Here is a 21,279-nt window from a genome sequence, read left to right on the forward strand (position 1 = left end):
GCCTATTTTTTAGGACGAACGAAGCGAATTGTAAGTAGTACCCGGTAGCTTCTGAAAATTTATAGATCTTTTTTAAATTCAAGAATGTAGAAGGTTTTTACGTATATCTGTCTATAGACGCCGCCTAAAAAATAATCTTGCTAAATAATTACAAGTTAAACAAAAAAATACTCATCTATTTATCGGAATAATTGTTTACAAACGGCCGCAATTAACATTAGTTGCATTTTAAGCCTATTTTTAGATATATTTTAAACTTGGTATGTACTAGTTAAATAATATATCAAAAAAAGTGTTTATGTACAAACTTAGCCGGTCAAAATTACCATTAATTGCATTTATGGATATATATTAGACCAAAGTGTTCATAAAGTTCATCAGTAAGTGGCAAACATGAGCAGTTGTTTGTTTTAGATATTATACACAAGTCAGGTTTTGATGCTCTTAACAACGATTTGTTGTCATGCAAATTCGAACATGCTACAACACGAAATAACTTAACCCTATTCGGTCTGGGGTTTTTCGAACATATTATGACTGGAAGGATCGCCCCCAACCCAAAAACTTTTTATAGGCTTGTGAATCAAACTTAGCAATATATAGTATGTAGTAAATTTTTGCTTACGTTAGCACATTTTTTATGACGTCATCAAAAGCTTGACATTTGTTCAAAATGCCACTATCTGCTTAAAATTTAGTTACTTTAGTTTTAGAGCGAACTTTTGGATTCTGTTTGAAGTTTTTGAAAACTAAATAAAATTTATGTAACATATTTTCCGGTTTATACATAGATTCGCACCATAAAAAATTGCCAAAAATTGTCCGAAAATCAGTTTTTTGCAGATTTTCTGGTAAAATCCGAAAACATCGAGTTATCGAATTAATTACCTGTCCAAAACATGTAAAACGAGTTTTCTTGATGAAACAAAGTTCTAAGGACAATCCTAACAAGAGTTATTATATATTTTCCCCATTTTAAAGGTTTTATAGAGATTTTTAGGGGTAGTTTCGAGTAATAGCCAATATTAAGACTTGATGTAGTCTTGTTCTAGGAGATTTCTAATCTGGGCTTTTTACCAACAAAATATATTTGCATGAGTGAAGTCATTTACACAAAACGTGAAGAAATAGAGCTTTTTCGTATTGACTACGTGTACAAAGAATAATGGCAAGGAATCTATCATCAAGCGCTGTCAATTTTTAACCGCAGAAAAATCGTTTGCAATCCATCGCTTCCATTTCCACTTTTTCTTACCGATTTCATGTTTTTCTTAAAACTTTTCGGAAAAGAGTTAATAACGAATCTCCTGGCTATAAGTTCAACTTCTCCCTTACTTTGGGAACGCGGCATGTTCCAATTCTGTTGGGATAAAAATTTTGTACAAATTTTAAGACTCAATATAAAGAGCATCGTGTAGAGACTCTACTATCATTTTTTCCTATGTCACATGTCTTATGATTCCGAATAGTTTAGTCGCCCGGGCGGTAAAGAGATTAATGTACGCCTTACGATTTAATGATTGTATTGTAATTATGAAGTGTATAAACGCCCGGATGATAATGTTATGCTCTCTTTGTTTGTGTTTGCCTAAAAGATGATCCAACATCCTCTGTAAAATCTTAAACTTTCCTGAGCATCTCTTCTAATGCGGTTGAAGAAGGCGTATTAGCTACTACACTTACCAGACAACCTACTTGATCAAATTTTCTCCTAAATAAACACTTTCTTTGAGATAGTCTTTGACTGAAACAACATGCTTTATCGTTTTTTATATTTAAATGATTTATTTCAATTTTTCCCGCGAAATACATAACAAGGTCGACATACATTGTTTACAAAATTGTCAATTTCCTGCCGACATATTGATCCTGTACACACAGAAATCGTTTCGAAGCATATCTCATGCCGCAAAGGATGTTTATTCACATGAAACTGAATCTTCTTTACAGTTAAAAGAAGTTGGTGAAGAGTAATCAAAATACTAATATTTTGAACCGACCAAAATATTTTACCGGCCACCCATTTTTCTGGCTTTCCTTTTTGAAGACTAAACAAATATCTTTGTGTATGACTAAATTTTGTTCAGGTTACTACTGTTAATGCTTACAAAAATTATTTACTGATCTTTTTTATGCCGACGAAAGATTCCGTTTTGAAATAAATAGTAAAAAGATTTCGCGCTAAAATCGCATCGTGTGGACATGAAAAGGGTAAGAAAATGGCGGCATTAAAATGTAAACAAGCGATAAAGTTTTCGCTTAATTATTGGATCAGTTGCCTAGGCCCTCTAGTTAGTCTTACTAATATCTCAGAGGGATTTCTCTCCAGAACGGTGTCTATCAACATGGTCAACAAACATTTTTAAAAAATAAAAGTAAAGTTGCGTGCGATGAAGATAGATAAAGTAAATAGTTTTAATTTGTGCGCTAGTAGTCGTACTCTCCCATTAACACAGATTGACTTGTGCAATACCTCCAAATATGTGTACAAGTGAACACAGACTCAGACAGCTAAATATTTGCAATAAGAATGTGTTACCTAGACAATGTAAACAGTCGCCCAATTTATTGTTATAATTTATTTTCACTGAGTACATTGGGTTTCCCTTGAAACTGAAACCTTTTGATTATCCCGTCCCGAAAATACAATTGCCACCTAAGGTATGTATACATAAACAGACTGGGAGCATTTTAGGGAATCTCACTATAGATGGTGATAGCTGCGTCGATGAAATAGAGAAGACGAAGCACCACTGTGCCACTGATAAATCAACAATGAATGACACGGGACGTGACACTTGTGTTTAAAAAAAATACTTGAAGACATTTTTGCTTTTTTATTTTGTTTAAAAGGTTTTTTGAAGTTTTTTTCATACTGACGTTCTGTTGTTGTTGCTGCTGTTGTTATTGTTGTTGTTTTTTGCTTGTTGTTGTTTTTGTTGTTTGTTGTTTTTTCTTTGTTGTTGTTATTTATCTCTTATTGTTGGAGCTACTGCTGCTGTTGTTGCTGTCGTATGATTTGTTTTTAGTTAGATCTTTAAGCGTTTTTAGAATTTTCTCAAAGTGATGTTGGTCGCAAACTAATTATTTATTTTTGGAGTCAACCACATCTTTAGCAAAGAGTATTTATTTCCTGGTTCATCTGTGGTTTTATTTGAACACAGTATTTTAAAGGAGCTGGGTACAAAGTTTGTTTTATTTTTGTGTACTTTCATAAAAAGAGCGCCTGTTTTTACATTATCGCGTCTGGTATGCACAACAAATTTTTAACAAATGTGTGATCGTAAATCTTCTGTTGTTTATGGGAAAGCGAAAATAGTGCTAAAAGTGATATCACACATTTTAGGCAAATGAAGATGAATTAGTTAAAGCAGATTATTTATTTATTTTTTCATTGTTTATCTATTGGTTTTGTTGAAGATTTAAAAGATCATTTTCGCCTGCTGTATGTAAGAAACAGCCACAAACATGAGATGTTTTTTGATTCTTGTTGTCATATGCAGTCAAAATATAGGAACCGTAGCTGCAAAGAAAGGTAAGAAAACTAAGCATTGTTTTTTTTTCATTCTTTTTAAAGTTTGTGTGTCTGAGTATGCATAAGAACATCAGACAAGTAAATATAGATTTTTTGTCTGGAAAATTTGTCATAAATGTAAATTTTCAGAGTCTGGTTGTTTAAAAAAAATGGCAGAAAAAATTGAGAACGGTTTTGAAACAAATATGGCGGGTGAAGACAATTTCTTTGTCACACTAAACAAGGAATTAAATAATGTCATGGCAGTTAAAGTAGATAGGTATGGCTATATTTTAAAGAAACACAACTTTTCCGTATGTCGAATTAAATCTGTTTACCGTACATTTTATCCGAACTCAGCATTGTGCGACTCTAGTTTAGTATTCGTCATTGTTCAAAAGCACTAGATATGATCATTATCTTCGATGGTTATTTAAAAGTCAGACATTAGGAAAAGTTTGTAGAAGTTGATATATTTACCTCGTAGCCATTATACGCTTATTCGCCGCATTAGGCGCACCCATCGACGCATTTTTTTCTGGCTATCTTCTGCACGATGGATAGACAGTTTGTCTTATAAACCACTAATTGAGACTGTGTAATATTTTACCAGCTATAATTTTCGTGTATTAGGAAACCACAGGTTGAAAGATGCGCTTTAAATACTTTATCAAACAATAGACATTATGTTTTTACGTACTTTGATGTCAGAAACGCAAGAAAAATATTTGGCGATGCCATGTTTATTTTTTGGCGTTAAGTATATTTCCCAGAAATTGAATCATAAATTTATATGTAACTGCAACATTTTTTTGCGTGGAAGTCAACTACTAACGTCGTTACGATAACGATAAAAAGTTTTCACCAAATAAATCCAAATAAGAGAAATCCAAATAAGAATTTCTCGCACAAGTCGACGATTTCTGCCATCCTCAAAAATGCAAGTAGTTTACAGTTTTTTTAATCTATCCGTTAAATCGACGGTTGATCTGATTTGTGAGTTTTTAACTTCGTATCCAGGTCTTTTTGTGTGAAAATTCTACTTAAGTGTACTATGAGGCTTTTGAAAGACTCACATTTGAGAAGTGGTTGTTTATATCATGTTTCAAAGAGAGGGTTTGGTGGACCAGCATAGAGTGGTAAAGTTTATGTAACCAACAAAGTACTGAATTGATTATTTGTTTGTGTAAGCCAACATGGTGTGGTCTAACTTTTATTTACCAAATGAAGTACTGAATTTATCATATGTTTGAGTTTTGTGTGCCAACATAGTTTGATTAAATCTTTATTACCAAGCGAAGTACTAAATTCATTATTTTTCTGGGGATTGGTGTGCCAACATAGAGCGGTCTACTGTTTGTTTACTTAACAAAATAAGGAATTGATTACTTGTTTACGTTTGGTCTGCAAATACCAGCCTTAAGTTGTTAAGTTCTTTAATAACACATATTTAAACAATAATAACAACAAAAAATGTTCACAAGATCAATTTTCAATCAGATTCCAGAAATCACAATTTTGCGATCCAAGTCCCACTCTTGAGTGAAAATTTACCTTAAAGGTGAATATTCTCGAAATAATGAAATGAGCAGAATGAATAAAAAAGTGGTAACTTTTAGAATCTGATTGATTGGTTGTTAAATATTTTCGTTCCCATCCGTTTGGATCTAAACTAAAAGTTAAAATCATTTTAACTTTTTTTGGAGACAGGAACAGACAAAATATAAAAACAAAATATTAATTAGCACCATAGCCAATCAAATTTTTCTTCCATTCCAATCCGTCTTGTTCTTGTTCTTAACTTTATTCCCACTGGGTTATTTGAGGAGCTTTAAAAAAGTCCTCCCTCTCACTTCCCTCTCTTAAGCACGAATAGGGTTATGGGCAAAATGATTTGACATATAATTGATACAAACTTCACGTAAGAAAATTCGGAGTAAAGCTGCACGTCCAACAAAAATGTGTTCATAAAAGCACGTGCAGTCAACAACGTAGAGACCCAGCATGTTTCTTCTTTACCACAGAGAAATCGGAAGAAGGTTGAAAAATATCACGCTGAGCTGTTAACGAATTTTTCGCGCTTAGAATACTCCGCCCTTTGATTGGTTTGTGCTTATTCTTCTTTAATATTGAGAAACTTTTTTTGTCTGCGACGTTTTAAGCGAATGGTTTTACTCACAAAAATAAACATAATTAATTTCCGCACTGTTTAAGAGGGTGAGATGTGGACACGCTGGCCTTGTGCTCATTGGCCGATTTTAATGAACAACGTTTCGTAAGAAATCAGTTTGTTTGTCTTGGTTGATTTAAAATGGGGTTTGGTACAAGAAATTTGATTGTTTCTAAGCTTTCGTTTTAGAGAAACTGAATTCCGACATCTTCGATAAAAGTAATCTTAAGAGATTTTTACGAGTTAAAACTGACAGACATATTTCTTTGAAGAAACTTCGCAAATCTGGAACTATTAGTAAATTTCGCGAAATTTATTTTCGCGAATTAGGGTGAAATTTGCTAAAAAAATTTTTTTTTCGCAATGGTAATATACTAGCCCTATTTGTAATTAGCTTTGTCTATAGGCTTGATATACAGACCATGGTGTTTCAGCCTCGTTCACGGCAATTTTTTTCAGGCATCAAAAAAGCCAGTAGTAACTAGCTCTTCCTTTTTATGTGCAAGTCTACAAAAGGACAGTCTCTTCTCCTGCAACTAATTTCCCTACGACTCTTTTCACCCTGACTAATATTATTTTCCCTCAATAACTTTAATTCTAAATTTTTCCCGATACGTTATTAGTTTCTCTGTTTTAGGTTTTTTATGTTGGACTGCAAAGAAACAAGACATTTGTAGGAGAGTTCTTGGGTACTTCGACAACTCTCCATCGTGTTGCAAAAGCGGAGGCACTGCAACGACGGAGTATGAATCTGCAGCTCTTGCTTTCAAATACAGATACGGTTTAATCAAAGCACCATGTGTAACTTGTCCAGGCGCAACAAAAGGTAGGAGAAACATCCTCGTCCCAGGGCTTGTTGCCTATGTCAAAGCCGCTTGTGCTTCCCCGATGCTAAAAATGCAAAAAACCCTGGGAACGAGGCTGGAAGAAAAATCGCATAAGAATTTTTTTCGATGGCATGGCATGTGATTCTCGATATTAGACCTCTATGTAAGTCTTTCTCCGAGAGCTCTAGGGACGAAAATACATAGATATTAAACAGGAAAATATGCATACCTCTTGAACTTCGACCCTAGATATTTTTACATCAAAAAAGCTCCATGAGAATTTAAAGTTCTCCACAAAAGCAAAGAAAATTTACGAAATTTTTTTTTTTCATTTCTTTGTTTTGTTTTGTGAAGAGGAAAAGAATTGCTAAATTTTAACCAATGATCGACCTTATCTCCAGACCTGCAATCCTTGCTGGATTCAAGCAAAAAGTTTATATATCACAACTCTGTAAATTTTCCGTTTTATTAAATTATATACAAGTGAATTGTGTCGTTACATAATATTCCAGTGAAAGGTCTTCTTTGCCACTGGCGACATCGGTGCTCAAACAATTCCAATTATATCCAGGTCATGACATGACGTGCTGGTAACTAAAAGTGAACACTCGACTTTATGTAAATAAAGCAATACAGAAAAAAGACAAAACCAAACATACCTACACCGAACTTCCTGTTATTTCGCCACGCTAAATAATGTGATATTACGCAATTATTAATAATTCCTGGATTAACAAGACTCGATGCTTTTATCAAACAACTTAGTCAGTAACCGTTGTATTTGTTTACTAAATTAAATCCAGTGGAATGTGTTTATGTGTAGAAAATTGTTTTTTGTTTGCATTGAACATCAACCCTGTTTATTTGATTGGTGTAAATATGTCACTGCTGATATTTTTTTTCTGTTTTATCACAAGTATGTACATGGTGCAGAGTAATTGGTTTATAAATCGAACATTTTTCGAACCCATGGAACTACAATTCAAAAAATTAATAGATGTACAGCAATCCTGTATATAAATTTTTGAAAAATAAAAATTTTTTTTGGCCATTTATAAACAAGCACAATGTGACCAGCGTTTCAGAATCACCGTTTAATTTTTTTTTTTTTTGTTTGCCTTGATGTCAATTTCCTTCGCAAATAAAAAGAGCGGGAAAAAATGGAACAAAAAATTGTAATTGTAAAATGCAACAAATTCAATATATCGAAAACTCAATGAATAAAAAAATTTGAAAAGCAGTGGCAAAAAAAATTTGTATAATTTCAACATCAGCATTAAAATTCCTCAATGTCTGCCCTGTCAAAACATTTACCTGAAGATTAAAAAAACTGTCATTTTTTTCTGAAAATGTACATACATTTTATAAAAATATCTCTCTTTTCAACTTTTAAGTATACATGTGCAAAAGTTGTTATTGTTTGCACAGTCTGTGTAAAGTTTGAGTTATATTTAGAATAGACAACCTTCTTTGAGGGGGAGTGCTTCAACGATCGTGTGAACACGGTTTTAGGTTACTATTTATAGTGTAAAAGTCAGATAAAATCGCTACATGCTTTTTTATAAGAAACTCGTTTATAAGAACTTTGAGGCTGATATTTTGCCAAATAATAAGAATATATATTCAGCTTGAATTATAGATTAAAGAACAAAATAAAGTGTGTCTCACTAAGAAACAGTGTTTTTCTTTAATTAGTAGTATCATATATGTATGTTTTTACAAATATGCTTACTTCCAACCTCCATGTTACCAGGGCATAATAAAACGTTTTTGCGTTTGGACGGCGCTTCGGTGCCACCCAGTGTCAAAAAAAGACAAAAAGCCCCGGGAAGGAGGTTGGCTCACTTCAACATTATCTATTTTCTCCATTCCCAGAACTATTCGTCATCGTCATTATCCGTAGAGTTCAATGCTGAATAAGTGTTAAAAAAGTACATCCTGCCTCAGATTGTTCCCTGATAAAATAACTTCAAATTTTGTGTTAGTGGTTCTTATTAAATATGGCTAAGGTTTTAATTACTTCTTTGTCATAGGTGCCTGCAAGGAAACGATATGCAGTGAAAGCGGAAATAATTGCAAATACTCGAGATTATGTTCTAAGGTGACAGGTAAAGTGTGTGGCACAGATGGAGTGACGTACGCAGATGGTTGTGAAATGAGTAAAATATTATGTGCAAGTAACATCAACAACGTTGATATCGCCTACAATGGAAATTGTAAAGGTATATTTTTAACTTATCAACCTCGTCCCCAACTCTCTTATGTCAAAAAGTACCTAAAATAAAACAGGGGAATGAAAATACAGTGGAATCTCTCTAAAGCGGTCATGGTCTAAATCGGAAACCTCTATATAACGGACACTGTTCCTTGGAACGGACTGATTTCAGGTCAATCTCTCACAAAAAAAATCTCTATAAAACAGACGGTCACTTTTTTTTGCATTAAATGACATTTTTCCTTGAAAAAGTTCTGTATAAAACGCATAAAAAAACTTTTCGCAGCCCTATTACTGTCGAGGAAAGTCAAGACATGCTGTCATCAGTTACGAAAAAAGTGGAGGATCTCTAAATATCAAAAAGGAAGCAACCTTCAATCCGAGATTTCTTCGAGTAGATTATAAAATACAATGTATTTGTTAGTTGATATTTGTTTTTGTCTGTATAACAGTAGAGCTTAAAAATAATACAAGTTCACATTCATCAAATTATTTCTTTCATTTGTAAGGAATAGAATAAGTCGTGTTTGCGACAAAAGTGATTTTTGGATACAACCTCTAAAAAGCGGACACCTCTATAAGACCAAGACGGACACCTTTTTTTGCACCAAGGGTGTCCGCCTTAGAGATATTTTACTATATAAATTAGTTCAAGCGTTTTGACATTCTGATTGCGTCGGTCTTAGAGGAAATTGGTTGATTATCATTTTGATCTAAACTGTACAATCACTTTGAAGCCTGGGAATTAAGTTGAGATTTTGATGTAGTTTAAGAGGCTCTAAAGGTACGATCATGATGGTCAGAGAAAAAGGCTATAGAAACGAAGTTGATTAAAAACAATGGGAAAGATATTTTATTTTTAGATTTTTGTAAGGGCGTTACATGTTCAGATGGAAAGTCTTGTGTTTACGATCAAAGTGGCGCCTCATACTGCATCACGCGCACGTGTCCGTCCTCCTGCATACCAGGACAGCAACTATGCGCAGCGGATGGGAAAACATACGAATCTCATTGTCACCTACTTAAAGCTGCATGCGACTCGCATCAAGTTATAGCAGTTGCCCATCATGGTCCCTGCACGAGTAAGTATATGCAAGTTCGTTTGCAGTCTATTTATTTCAATGATGTCAAAGTTCAGTACGACCACGGGTTTTTTCTCTTTTTGATATAAAGGGACAGCGACCTCGCAGCCCCTTATATCAAAAGTAGCACATCAAGTAAGAGTTTATTTAGCGCTTACACGGCAAAATGTTCAGAAGAAGTTTGAGCATGTTTATGAAATTTTGTTACAACATCTTATATTTTGTTTTTAGCAAAAGAGAGGTGTGATGGAATTATTTGCAAGGTTGGACACAAATGTGTTACCAATAGTAAGGGTAAACCTCAGTGTATTAATTGTTGTGAAAAAAACGTTAGCGTTGCTCTGTTTGAAATTTGTGGTTCAAATGGAAAAGTTTATTATGATTGGTGTGACCTCAAACGTGAATCTTGTAAGACGGGAAAGATTATCCATGTAGATTTCAGTGGTAAAAAATGCAAAACTTGAGATACTTGGTCATACGTATGTAAGTAAAACATTTGGAGATAGAAGCTGTTTCTGTCAAATCTTTTGACTGATAGCCGCCGGAAGAAAAAAACTTCGAAACGGAATAAGAAGAAAGTGTAGCTATGTAGAAATTTTTGGCGCTTGTAATATCAACCTTGTTTTTTGTAGCTTCTTCTGTCGTTCAAGCAATAAGGAGCCATGGGAACGAGATTGCTGGTAAAGTGAGCTATAAGTTAAAAAAATATTGGTTAACCCTTGAATGCCTCATAACTTTGGAAATTTTCGAAACTTCAAAAAAAGCCAAACTTTGCCTTTGATTATATCCTTAACAACCGTTCATATCAGGTACTTAACAGCGACCCCCTATCACATAGGAAAGCAATAGGGGTATGAAGACACCAGGCACGAAAAGGTTAAGATGTTGATGTGTCTATTAAATAGTTCCATCAATATTCTAATCTCCAGAGCTCTTTCAGATAAGCCAAGATTAGAATGCCCTGAGTGTCGTTAATTTTTAATTGCATAATTTCTCCTCGAGAAAGAGCTTAACAATTGCGAACTTTTGAAATTTATGCTGATAAGGGCCAGAATTTTATTATTTTTACCTTTTAAACCTATAATTAATTGTTTACTAACGAAATTTCTGTAGATAGCATTTTGTAATTCATTATGTCCGGTTTAGTTAACGAATCACATTCGCGTTAATCAGCCATTTTTTCATAAAATTTTCCTGTTAAAAAAACACGCCTAGTTCGTACTCTCTGTGTGTGATTTGTTATTTTTTATCATATAGTATACTGTATATGTACATATTTATATATCTTTTATATTAATACTCAATTTTTTTATGGTTCTACTAAAGAAAAGAAAATGTTATTTTTGAAAAGCTATTTTCGTATTTCTCCTTAATCAAGTTTTTAAAACAGATAAGTTCTTGTGGGTGATGAAATTTATGATGGTTATATTTCAACCATATTATATTAACTTTATGTGTAATGATACAGCCTCGTGTTTCTCTACACAGATTTGTACTTTTTTAAGTTGCATATGTAACCTGTGGGATATTTAAAACCTTCTTTTCTCCTTACTTTTTAGCATGTTTCTAAATTTAGATACAACTATAATGTGGATAGTCAACGTCTTTAAAATACGTAAAAATATTGGCTTGATATGACATAAATCACACAAATTATTCCTCCTTCCACCTCAAATTTCTCATTTGGTTATTCGAATTTTCAGACATGTTTTTTTTTTTGCATGTGGGTATTCTGTTGGCGATGAGGTCAAGGTTCTCTTGGTCACGTTAATTTTAACCCCCTGTATTGCTATGATCAAAACATGCGCCTATTATGACGTCACCCGCCTCTCCTGTATGGTATCATCACTAGAGACATCGCGATTATTTCTTCACTGTGGCATTGTGATTGCGACATCAATATTCAACAGCGTGACATACTTTCGTCCATGACGTCACTAAAGACACCGTGTCAGTATTTCTTTGGTATCACCGCGGTAACAGATTCGATATCACAACATTATGACGTCATCATAAGCACATGACATTTTCTCTTTCATTTTTTATGTATGTATATATTTCGTCAGAATATTTTTTTTTCTTTGTTCATGTTTGTTCGCGTTTACAATCAAATAATGACTGGAGCAAGTAGAAGACATATTTTGTCATATCATCAAGCTCCATGTAGTTGAGATAGGTTAAAGAGAGGAGGTTAAAATTAACGTAAAGAAAAAATATTTACAATACCTCTAGAGTTGTAAAAAATTACAAAAATGTGATACTGAAAATATCGCGAATAATCTAAATCATTAAATAACAAGAAATGTTTTGTGGTTTTCTCAAAATGCGTCAACATCTGTTGGCGATGAGGGCAAGGTTCTCTTGGTCATGTTAATTTTAACCCTCTGTAATGCTATGATCTAAACATGCGCCGATTATGACGTCATTGCCTCTCCTGCTCAAACATGCTAGCGCTTTTTATGACACGATAACGTCATCACCAATAATAGCCATTTTATTTTTGTGGCATGATGACGTCATCACCAACATACTAGCGCTCTTTCATGACACGATGACGTCTTCACTAACGGTAGACATTTTCTTTTCATGACACGATGATGTCATCTCCAACATACTAGACATTTTCTTTTCATGACATGATGACGTCATCACCAACAACATGACATTCTTTCTTCCATGACATTAATCCCTTCACAAAGTGTCGTGGCTCCTTTTAGCTGACTCGTGCATTTTTCATCAATGTCACCCAACTGTGTTTTTAATTCTTTTACAAGTCCATTGAATATTTCTTCGACATTGTCGTTATTTTTGGCGCTTGACTCGATTAAATCTATCCCCAGCTTGTCCGCCATTATTTTTGCTGAATTAAAATCAACTTCTCTCTCAGTCTCTTTATCCGATTTATTCCCCACCAATACTTTGTGCACGTTGTCACTCGCGTATTTGTCAATTTCTGACAGCCACATGCTGACATTGACAAAGCTTGCTCGATCGCTTATATCATACACAATTATTATACCATGAGCTCCTCGGTAGTAAGACGTAGTTAGCGTACGGAATCGTTCTTGACCCGCACTGTCCCAAACCTATAATATATTGTAGAAAAAGCATCTTCAAGAAATAGTTAACAAAGCACCGTTCTCTGCTTTGCTAAGTAGATGAAGGTCTGCCTTATGACACAAATATCAAGGAAATCAACCTGGATCCCAAAAGGTTTTTGTGCCAGCTACAAGTAGCAAAAAAATTAAGCTGGAAATACTAAACAAGAAAAATGTTGTGAAGTGAATAAAAACAGTCAGTTGTTGTTGTTTTTTACCTCTGGGAGGAGCTCGATAAAAACATTTTTATTTTAAAATAGTTTTCCTTCTCGGTGTTTCACGATACAACCTCGTCCCAGGATTGTTAGGTTTTTTTTATATACGACAGTGCCTGGGGACGAGGTTGTCACGGTACAACATATTTAGACGTTTGGATTTGTCCCTCCCTCCTGTTTTAGTTTAGACTATGTTTATGTGTTGCGGATACATGTCGTTCCGAAGAGAAATATTTCGGAATAAAATGTGTACTGGCAAACTAGCAAGACTGACTTAAAGGTAATAGTAAAACTTGGGAGTTTGATTTTCTTTTAAAGTCGCCAGTTTGTTTACACGATGCCATTTCAGTATTCGAACGAAGTCATTTCACTTTTTGCATCGAAACGGAATCCAACTGTTTCGCATATCGGATAGGGTTAGCTTCCTGTGGACAAACACACTCATCGATCTCTATCCGCAAAGTGTGAACATAGTCTTAGCGTACACTTTTCGGTTTGTGAGTTATCTCTAATCTGATGATAATTTCAAAACATTCAAAAATGAAATAGAAGAACAGTAATGCTGCAATTTGATTGGTTATCCTTCTAATTATTTTTTGTGATGATAAGATTATTCGTTTTAGTTCCAGAAGTAGTTTAAGTATCATTTTGAACAAGATTGGATGGAAAAAAAACAAAGAGTAGCAGTCAACCTCGTCCCCATGGCATTTTGTATCTTTTCTGACCCCGGGACGTTCGTATCGCCATCTCGGGGTCAGAAAAGATACAAGATGCCCTGGGGACGAGGTTGAGTAGCAGCATAAAGGTTACAAGGTTGTCCAACAACCTCGTTCCCACGAAAAAAGAACGATTCTTAATTAATGCCTGGGAAATGTCATAAGAACATATCAAAGTCACTGCACGAAATTAAAGATTTACGGACGCGCGATTTCATGAGATTAGTGCATATTGTCGGATATAATCGTCGTCTAATCGAAAATTATCAGATAAAGCTCATATGAAGCTACCTAACATTATCGCAGCAACAATTCTTATCATTTTCATTCGCGCCGATTATATGATATTATTGTACCATATGATCTATTTGTCGAGATATAAAAGGAGTGTTCACTTGGATAACGACAAGCTTCTCGACAATGCCAAATTATCTGTCATTTAACAGATTATTATGGAATTGGGAGTAACAGGTGCAGCAAAAATCTATGACCTAGATATTTTATTTCTCCTAATAAAACTGAACTAAAATACGGTAGGAACTAGAGGCCAATCGTCTTTAAAAACAAAGGTTAACCCAATGCCATAAAAACACTGTGTTCCAAGCTATCACAAGAAATAACAACAATAAATAACTAACTTGTAATTTTATCAGCTTGCCATCCAATTCCAAAGTTTTTATTTTAAAATCCACGCCGATCGTACTGATGAATGTGTTGGAGAAATAATCATCACAGAAACGAATAAGAAGCGAGCTCTTCCCCGTTCCGCTATCTCCTATCAGTAATATCTTGAAGAGGTAGTCATAATGTAGATAACTTGGTGCGAACATATAGTGCTTTTTCATTAAATCACGTTCTTGTTTGTCAGACCAACTGTGGTTTTCTGACCAATTCTTTTTATAGGACATATTGAAAGCTCTAAATACAAAGACAACCTTTGTTCTGAACATATTAAAAAAATTAAACTGTAGCCGACACTGTTGAAATAACAGAAGCTGTATTAAGGGCTGTTTTATCATATATCGTAAGAAGGACATATTAAATGACCTAAATGTAAAATAGAATTCATAATTCGACATAAAAACTAGGATTCGGCACCAATTTTGGAACTGGGACCACATGGTGCAATCTTTCCCATAGTAATTGTAAAAAATCAAAACGTAAAAAAGGAAAATGGCGAAGAACATGTGGAAATGTGTTGAAGCAAAAAAGGGTTGGTGACAACTTGAAATAAATAATAAATAATGAATAAACGTAGATAAGTTAATATGAAGAAAAATAAGAAGCGAAATGAAAAATAAAATTAGCCTGGGGTAGGAGTGGGGGTGGAAGTGTGCCGCCGTGTGACCCAAACAAAAAAAAAGTCTTAGAATGTTTTTACGTGGAACGCCAGTAGATTGATAAATGTAACACTGTTGCGAAGAGCTTTGTGCATTTTTATATTTTTTTAATTTAAGTGTTTTTTTTTGAAAATACATAAGCCGGTAGAAAGCTTTTAAATAAGAAATAAAATATTAGTTTTCAGAAAATTTGAACAAAAAGTGTAGTAGAATGAGGAAGAATGGCTACGCAAGAAAATAACATCAAAGTTAGGAAAATGCATCTGTAGTTGAGTTTATGGAAAAAACGAAACACATACTAAAATATTAAATTTGAGATGATGAAATACCCATACATAAGTAGAGAAAAATGCGACGACGCTAAAATACAGGTACAACTGCGAAAAAGTTAGCGACGATGCTTTGAAAATCACGACTGTGACGTCATCCTCAAGAAAGGGTATAAAAGATGTTATAAGAAATAAAATTAAATCGTGCTCAGAATGACTTATCCATCTAAACAGTAACACAATTAAAATCTTCAAAAATATACGTAAAAACCATTGTTGAAATTTTGATACGCAACCATTTAGCAACAAATGTTAAACTTTTTTTCTCCAAAACAGTTGGATCAATTCTCCAGGAAAATTATCTCTTATTCTCCTTGCAGGAGATTTATAAAATAACGACCCATCCATGTTTTTTTTCAATTATTCTATGGGTTGCTGTGAGATACCAGCAGAACAAAACATGTTGTTGCTCAAGTGTTTAATAAAACTAAATGATGATATCACTTCTAATCTCTGTTTGAAACAAACGCAGAGCCCTCTTAATTATTAAAATTTCTCAATCCAGTTGGAACCATGCTGTTTGGAAGTTTATCAACCTCATTCCCAGAATTTGTTAACTCTTTTAGTGATAGATGTCGCTTAGTCCTGGCGACGAGGTTAGTAATTTACGCTAAAAGTGACCAGCGTGTCAAAACATTCTAAAAAAATGGAGTACTGCGTAACAACTAAAAGTTAGGGAGAAATATGCTTGGGAAAAGAACAAAATATGTTTGTTACTTGCTCTACTATTATGTTTCTTGAATGAAACAGCAGTGTAACTATCCTAATGTCGCAAACAAACGCAGGGATCTAGGCTTGGCGGCTACAGGATCCTATCATGTGTTGCAGGTGTGGGATCATTGGTGGAAAAAAACGCCGAGTTCATATAAGAAGCAACCTAGTCCCCAGGATTTCAGACTTTTTTTTTTATTTGTTCAGACCTTCCAAATATAAAAAGGACGAGGTTGATAAAAAGGATACACTCTTGAGCATTAAACCTAGGTCTAGCAAACGAACTGAATAAAACTAACTTATTCTATCTTAAGGGTACGTGACTGTCACCGTTAGAACATAATTATATACAAAACATTGAAAAAGTAGCCAAAAACTTGGACAAAACGGCGACTAAGAAAAATTTTGAAAATAAAACACAGTTCTCGCAGCACCTTTAAAATAAAAACGTTTTTAAAATTATCTTTTAGTGACACAGACGAAAAGAAAAACATATTTAAAGAAAACGAAACAGAACAAAAGCATACCGCATGTAGTTGGAGAGCAGTGAAGTTAATCATGCGTTACGAAGGCATACATCGTTAAAAAACTGCAAGAAATTGGCAAGCCTGCTGATTGAGATGCAGTGAAGCGTAACGCTACATTTTTTTTCGCTCATCTAAAAGATTTAAATTTTTAAATATACACTGTGTTGGATTTCTCTATTAAATTGCATGTTTACTTTGTTGATCAAATGATGGATGATACTTTGCTATGCACGCTCCGAAATGGCGGGATACATTTTATGCTCTATTAACGCGTTTCATATATATTTTTGTGTTGAATTTGATTTTTAAGAGCTATAGCTCTTAGTCGTAAAAAGGTTTGTCTTTCGTGCAGACAAAACTTTTATTTATTTATTCTTTTTAATAAATCTGATATTTCGCGGGAAAATTTAACTTGGGTTGTCCAGTAACCTGAAAAACCTGCGATACAAGGAATTTATTGCGTTAAGGAGGAACTGGTGTCTGTCGATTAGAAGTGCTCTGTAGTTTATTGAAATCCTGTTCTATCTTTTGTATTTTTCACAACAGATGTAAAATTCCTCGTTGGGAGGACATTTTGAAACTATTTTATTGAAATTAGACCCTGTAAAAATTGCAGAAGCTAGGAAATTGGTCTTGGGGCCCTTGTTTTTTTATAAACATTTCAGATGATTTGTGAATTGAAACTTCAATCCATTCGTTGCAAACTTTTTACTTTTCATTTATCATCTTTTAGTTTAGAATAAATAAAAAAAATGGTAGTACTAGCTGCGATATTGCTGGGGATGGTGGCTTGCTCAAATGCTTATGTTTCAGAGCTTACAGATAATACATTTCTTGGATATGCTAAAGACAAGGAGGTGTTACTGGTGAATTTTTATGCACCCTGGTACGTACATATATCTACAATATAATTTTTTACGTGTCACCTAGGATTTATATAAGCTAAGTTTGCCCACAGCGTTTACCCATCAAAGCAAAATGGTGCACTAATGAACAAGTGTCGACCACCTATAAAGGCTATGCATTACAGTTTTAACCGCATTTAATATGAGCCTGAAATATGTACTAGATACTTATTCTAGTAGCCATAACTCGTGATCACCTAATTTTGACCCATCAAAATACAGATCCATGTATTAGAGAAATCTCCTTCTCGCCAGTGTCCAATTCCGCCGACGTTGGAGCAGCAGTAAAAAGGTAGTGCGAGATTACCACCGGGAAATCATACATATTTTGATTATTCTGATGGAAACGGGCACAGAGGAAATACACGCACGCGTTAGAAAAAAACGCGCCGCTTGTTACAATTCTTTGTGAATTAAGTGAACAGTTTTTAATAGCTTTAATGCCAGATGTACACGTGTTTAGACTTAAAAATGGTGACTATATACAGCAAACCCTGGGTACAAGGTTGCTTGATTTATTTAATTTATAGAGCCCTAATAAATTAACCGACTTAATACTTTAATTTATTACACAGTAAAGTCAGTTAAAATACATTTTTTTTGCATTTTAGGTGTAGCGATTGTCAGAAATTAGAACCAGAATTTGAACGCGCAGCTACCAATCTTGGAACGAGAAGTTTAGATTTGGCTAAGGTATTTATCAAGCAGTTTATAATTTGACGAAAATTTACTGACGCCTTTATCCGAATATACGGAGATTTAGATATCGCGTGGCCTTGCGGTTATGGCGTTCGCATTACAAGGACCGTGGTTCGGTCCAAAGCGTGGGCATGTTTATCAAGTGTCTTTACTCAGCTACGGGTCAACCCATGCCATGGAAATTGGGTAGGCTAGCCGGTGTATACCTAATGTATACATTCAGAACGCAGGACCCACATTAATAACAGTGTTTCCAACACTGAAGTGGCTGTATAAATATTCGAGATCTATATAATAATAGACGTAAGTGCCCAAAACCCTATAGATTTTGAAGTTGGATAAATTAAAACAACTAAAGATGCTCTGCAAAACATTTGAAAAGATGTGTGTTGTATATGAAAGAAAATAGAATGAATTATATTCGTCACTCAAGAATCTCTTTAATAATAGCCGTCGTCTGTCTGTCTGTCTGTGTGTCCGCGAAAGACGCGTCCTGTTACGGAAACGCGAAATGCGATATAAAAAGGACGGGCGACCCCGTGAATTTATTCACGGGTTAACGACTAATCTATATTATAATACCCGTATACGTCCGTCCGTCTGTCTGCCTGTCAAGCTAAATAGTAGCTTAGCTGCGCAAGTAGCGAGAAGAACGCTATGCGGTAGAAAATGGACGGGCGAACCCGTGGATTATTAACACTATTTTGTGCAACTAAACAGCAAATTGCCAAAACATGAACAAACAAGAACGATTTTGCAAAGTTGTTTTTTACATTTTTTTAATTGCTACCTTTGCGTAAAAAAGTAAACTGCCCTCTACCGACTATATAAGCTTTAAAAAGAAATATTTTAGTAGTATCAGCTAGATGGTAAATCTTTTAAGTGGCAATGCAAATGCTTCGATATTAGAAAGTCACAAAAACAAACTGTGAACGAGGATGCTGTTTGAGTTCGAAGTTGTTAAAATGTTATATTGTAAGCGCGGAAGCAAACTTAGTACTCGGGACTTCTTTATATTAAAGCTAAAGTTGCCTAAAAACTTATATAAATGTTCACGTAATTCACTTGGTTATTAAAACCATACCAACCTTCTCCCCAGTCTTTTTCTTGACTCCACATTTTCTTGTTGTGTATGCGGTAAGAAAAACTGAATTCAAGTTTGTAATATTTTGCTATTTTTAGGTTGATTGTTTTGGTTCGGGAAAGGGATTGTGCGAAATGTACGGCGTACGAAGCTGGCCACAATTAAAAAACTTCAATCGCGGTACATATACTGGTGATTACACGGGAGAGCAAACAGCAGGTGAAATTCACATTTTAGTTTTCTATCTTTTTTTCGCCCATCATTTTTAGCGCACATTTAATTTTCGAGTAATCTTGATATATACAAATATGAGAAGCCTTACTTAGGTACACTGTGTAAAGATGATTCCCTATGAAAATTGCTTATACGAAACGAGAGGCACAAATAATACCTTCACCAAGGCTATGCGCCAAACCTTTTTTCATCTTTTTTTTTTTTGATAATCAAAATAAGAGAGAAGCAGCCCTGGAATTAAGGTTAAAATTGCGTGAAAGAAACAATAAAAATTTATTTGTTTATTCATTTATTTACTTGTTAATTATATTCCCAGAGGCGCTTGCCGGCTATATCACAACAGTGGAGAACTCGGTACCACAGAGTCCTAGCGGTGGAAATCCTTACGCCATGGCGTTTCCAGGCGCACAATCAAGTTACAACCGCCACAAACCAAGTTCACCAGTTGGACCTGCACCTCCTGTTGTCGGAGCGATTAGTTGTGCCAAATGTAACATCGAAAAACCGAATGGGAAAGGAAAAATTAGTAAGTTGAATTAATGCAAATACAACTTCATCTCAAGGAATTCCCTTCTGCTTTTTTTAACAAACACAAAAGAAGCCCCGGAGACGAGATTGATCTATTGATGGAATATTTTTTCCTAAATTAACCTTGTTTCCAAAGTCTCTTACCCAGGAGTAGTTGTAACGGAGAGACCGCCTAAGAGCGTCACAAAATTAAAAGATCCTAGAAACAAGGTTCATTCCTCACAAGTCTTGTGGGTTCAGCCTTGTAAATTTATGAATAAAACATTTAACTTATTTTTTGAAAAGCGAGGTAAACGAACCTCTACAAACGTTTGTTATACCTTTTAGGTAAACACTGCAGCGAGAATGTAAAGAAAGCATGCGTAGAGTTCAAGCAGAGAGAACAAGCAAAGAAACAATATGATGATGATGACAAACGGTCGTTAAAGAAAAAGTCAAGTTAAAAAGAGTGTATCCAACATCATTGTACATAACAAACATTCAATCTTAATGAATATACACAGACGCAATGTCGTAATAAGCTACCTCGCCCCGGGTCTTTTAACGCTTGTATACCATACAGGATGACCAGGGTGACCATATATGGAGTGAAGATGGAAACGATTTGTATAATATTGGTTTCTTTTGTTTTAACCTCATTCACAGGGCCTCTTTTCTGTGTCTCGCCTTCACATGCTAAAAAAAGAAAAGACCTTGAGAACAAGGTTATGTTTGTTCATTAGTCTGCACCAGGTTCACGCACGGTGACCGTAGTTTGTCTAAGCCGCATCCCTATGCAGGAATAGAATGAATACGACCTTTTTTATTTGTATAATACTGTGAAGATTAAAAATGAATAACATTTACTATGCTCACCATTCTTTGTGACACAATTAGTTTTTCGAAGAATTTCTACGTATAATGCCTCCAATACTTTCAAACTTTTCCGCAGGGTCTCATAGTTGTGAAATCAATCACAAAAGCAGACCTAAAGTGGAAAAACATCTCTATGCCCTTGGCTTTATGGACTTGAAAACCTGGTTTTTTATAAGCATAACGTTATAAGCAATATTCAGGCTCAGTTTAGTAAAAAAATAAGAATATAG

The 21,279-nt window shown here is 34.6% G+C and overlaps 3 protein-coding genes across 3 annotated transcripts; 2 read left to right on the forward strand and 1 right to left on the reverse strand.

Moving 5' to 3' along the window:
* The first annotated feature begins 2,700 nt into the window (after positions 1-2,700).
* On the forward strand, positions 2,701-11,236 carry LOC130644296 (follistatin-like). Its single transcript, XM_057449837.1, has 5 exons — positions 2,701-3,535; positions 6,322-6,510; positions 8,545-8,733; positions 9,590-9,808; positions 10,040-11,236. Exons 1-5 carry the CDS (start codon positions 3,469-3,471, stop codon positions 10,270-10,272), a joined length of 897 nt encoding a protein of 298 aa, XP_057305820.1. The 5' UTR covers positions 2,701-3,468; the 3' UTR covers positions 10,273-11,236.
* Positions 11,237-12,005: 769 nt separating this feature from the next.
* On the reverse strand, positions 12,006-14,833 carry LOC130644285 (ras-related protein Rab-1A-like). The gene is made up of 2 exons (XM_057449827.1): positions 14,476-14,833; positions 12,006-12,894 (listed from the first exon to the last, which is right to left on the reverse strand). Exons 1-2 carry the CDS (start codon positions 14,785-14,787, stop codon positions 12,457-12,459), a joined length of 750 nt encoding a protein of 249 aa, XP_057305810.1. The 5' UTR covers positions 14,788-14,833; the 3' UTR covers positions 12,006-12,456.
* Positions 14,834-17,477: 2,644 nt separating this feature from the next.
* LOC130644342 (protein disulfide-isomerase A5-like) lies at positions 17,478-20,755 on the forward strand. The gene is made up of 5 exons (XM_057449907.1): positions 17,478-17,630; positions 18,261-18,342; positions 19,531-19,651; positions 19,983-20,192; positions 20,522-20,755. Exons 1-5 carry the CDS (start codon positions 17,497-17,499, stop codon positions 20,635-20,637), a joined length of 663 nt encoding a protein of 220 aa, XP_057305890.1. The 5' UTR covers positions 17,478-17,496; the 3' UTR covers positions 20,638-20,755.
* The last annotated feature ends 524 nt before the right edge of the window (positions 20,756-21,279 follow it).

The sequence above is a fragment of the Hydractinia symbiolongicarpus genome, chromosome 1 (assembly GCF_029227915.1).
Source record: "Hydractinia symbiolongicarpus strain clone_291-10 chromosome 1, HSymV2.1, whole genome shotgun sequence".
Classification (NCBI taxonomy): Eukaryota; Metazoa; Cnidaria; class Hydrozoa; order Anthoathecata; family Hydractiniidae; genus Hydractinia; species Hydractinia symbiolongicarpus.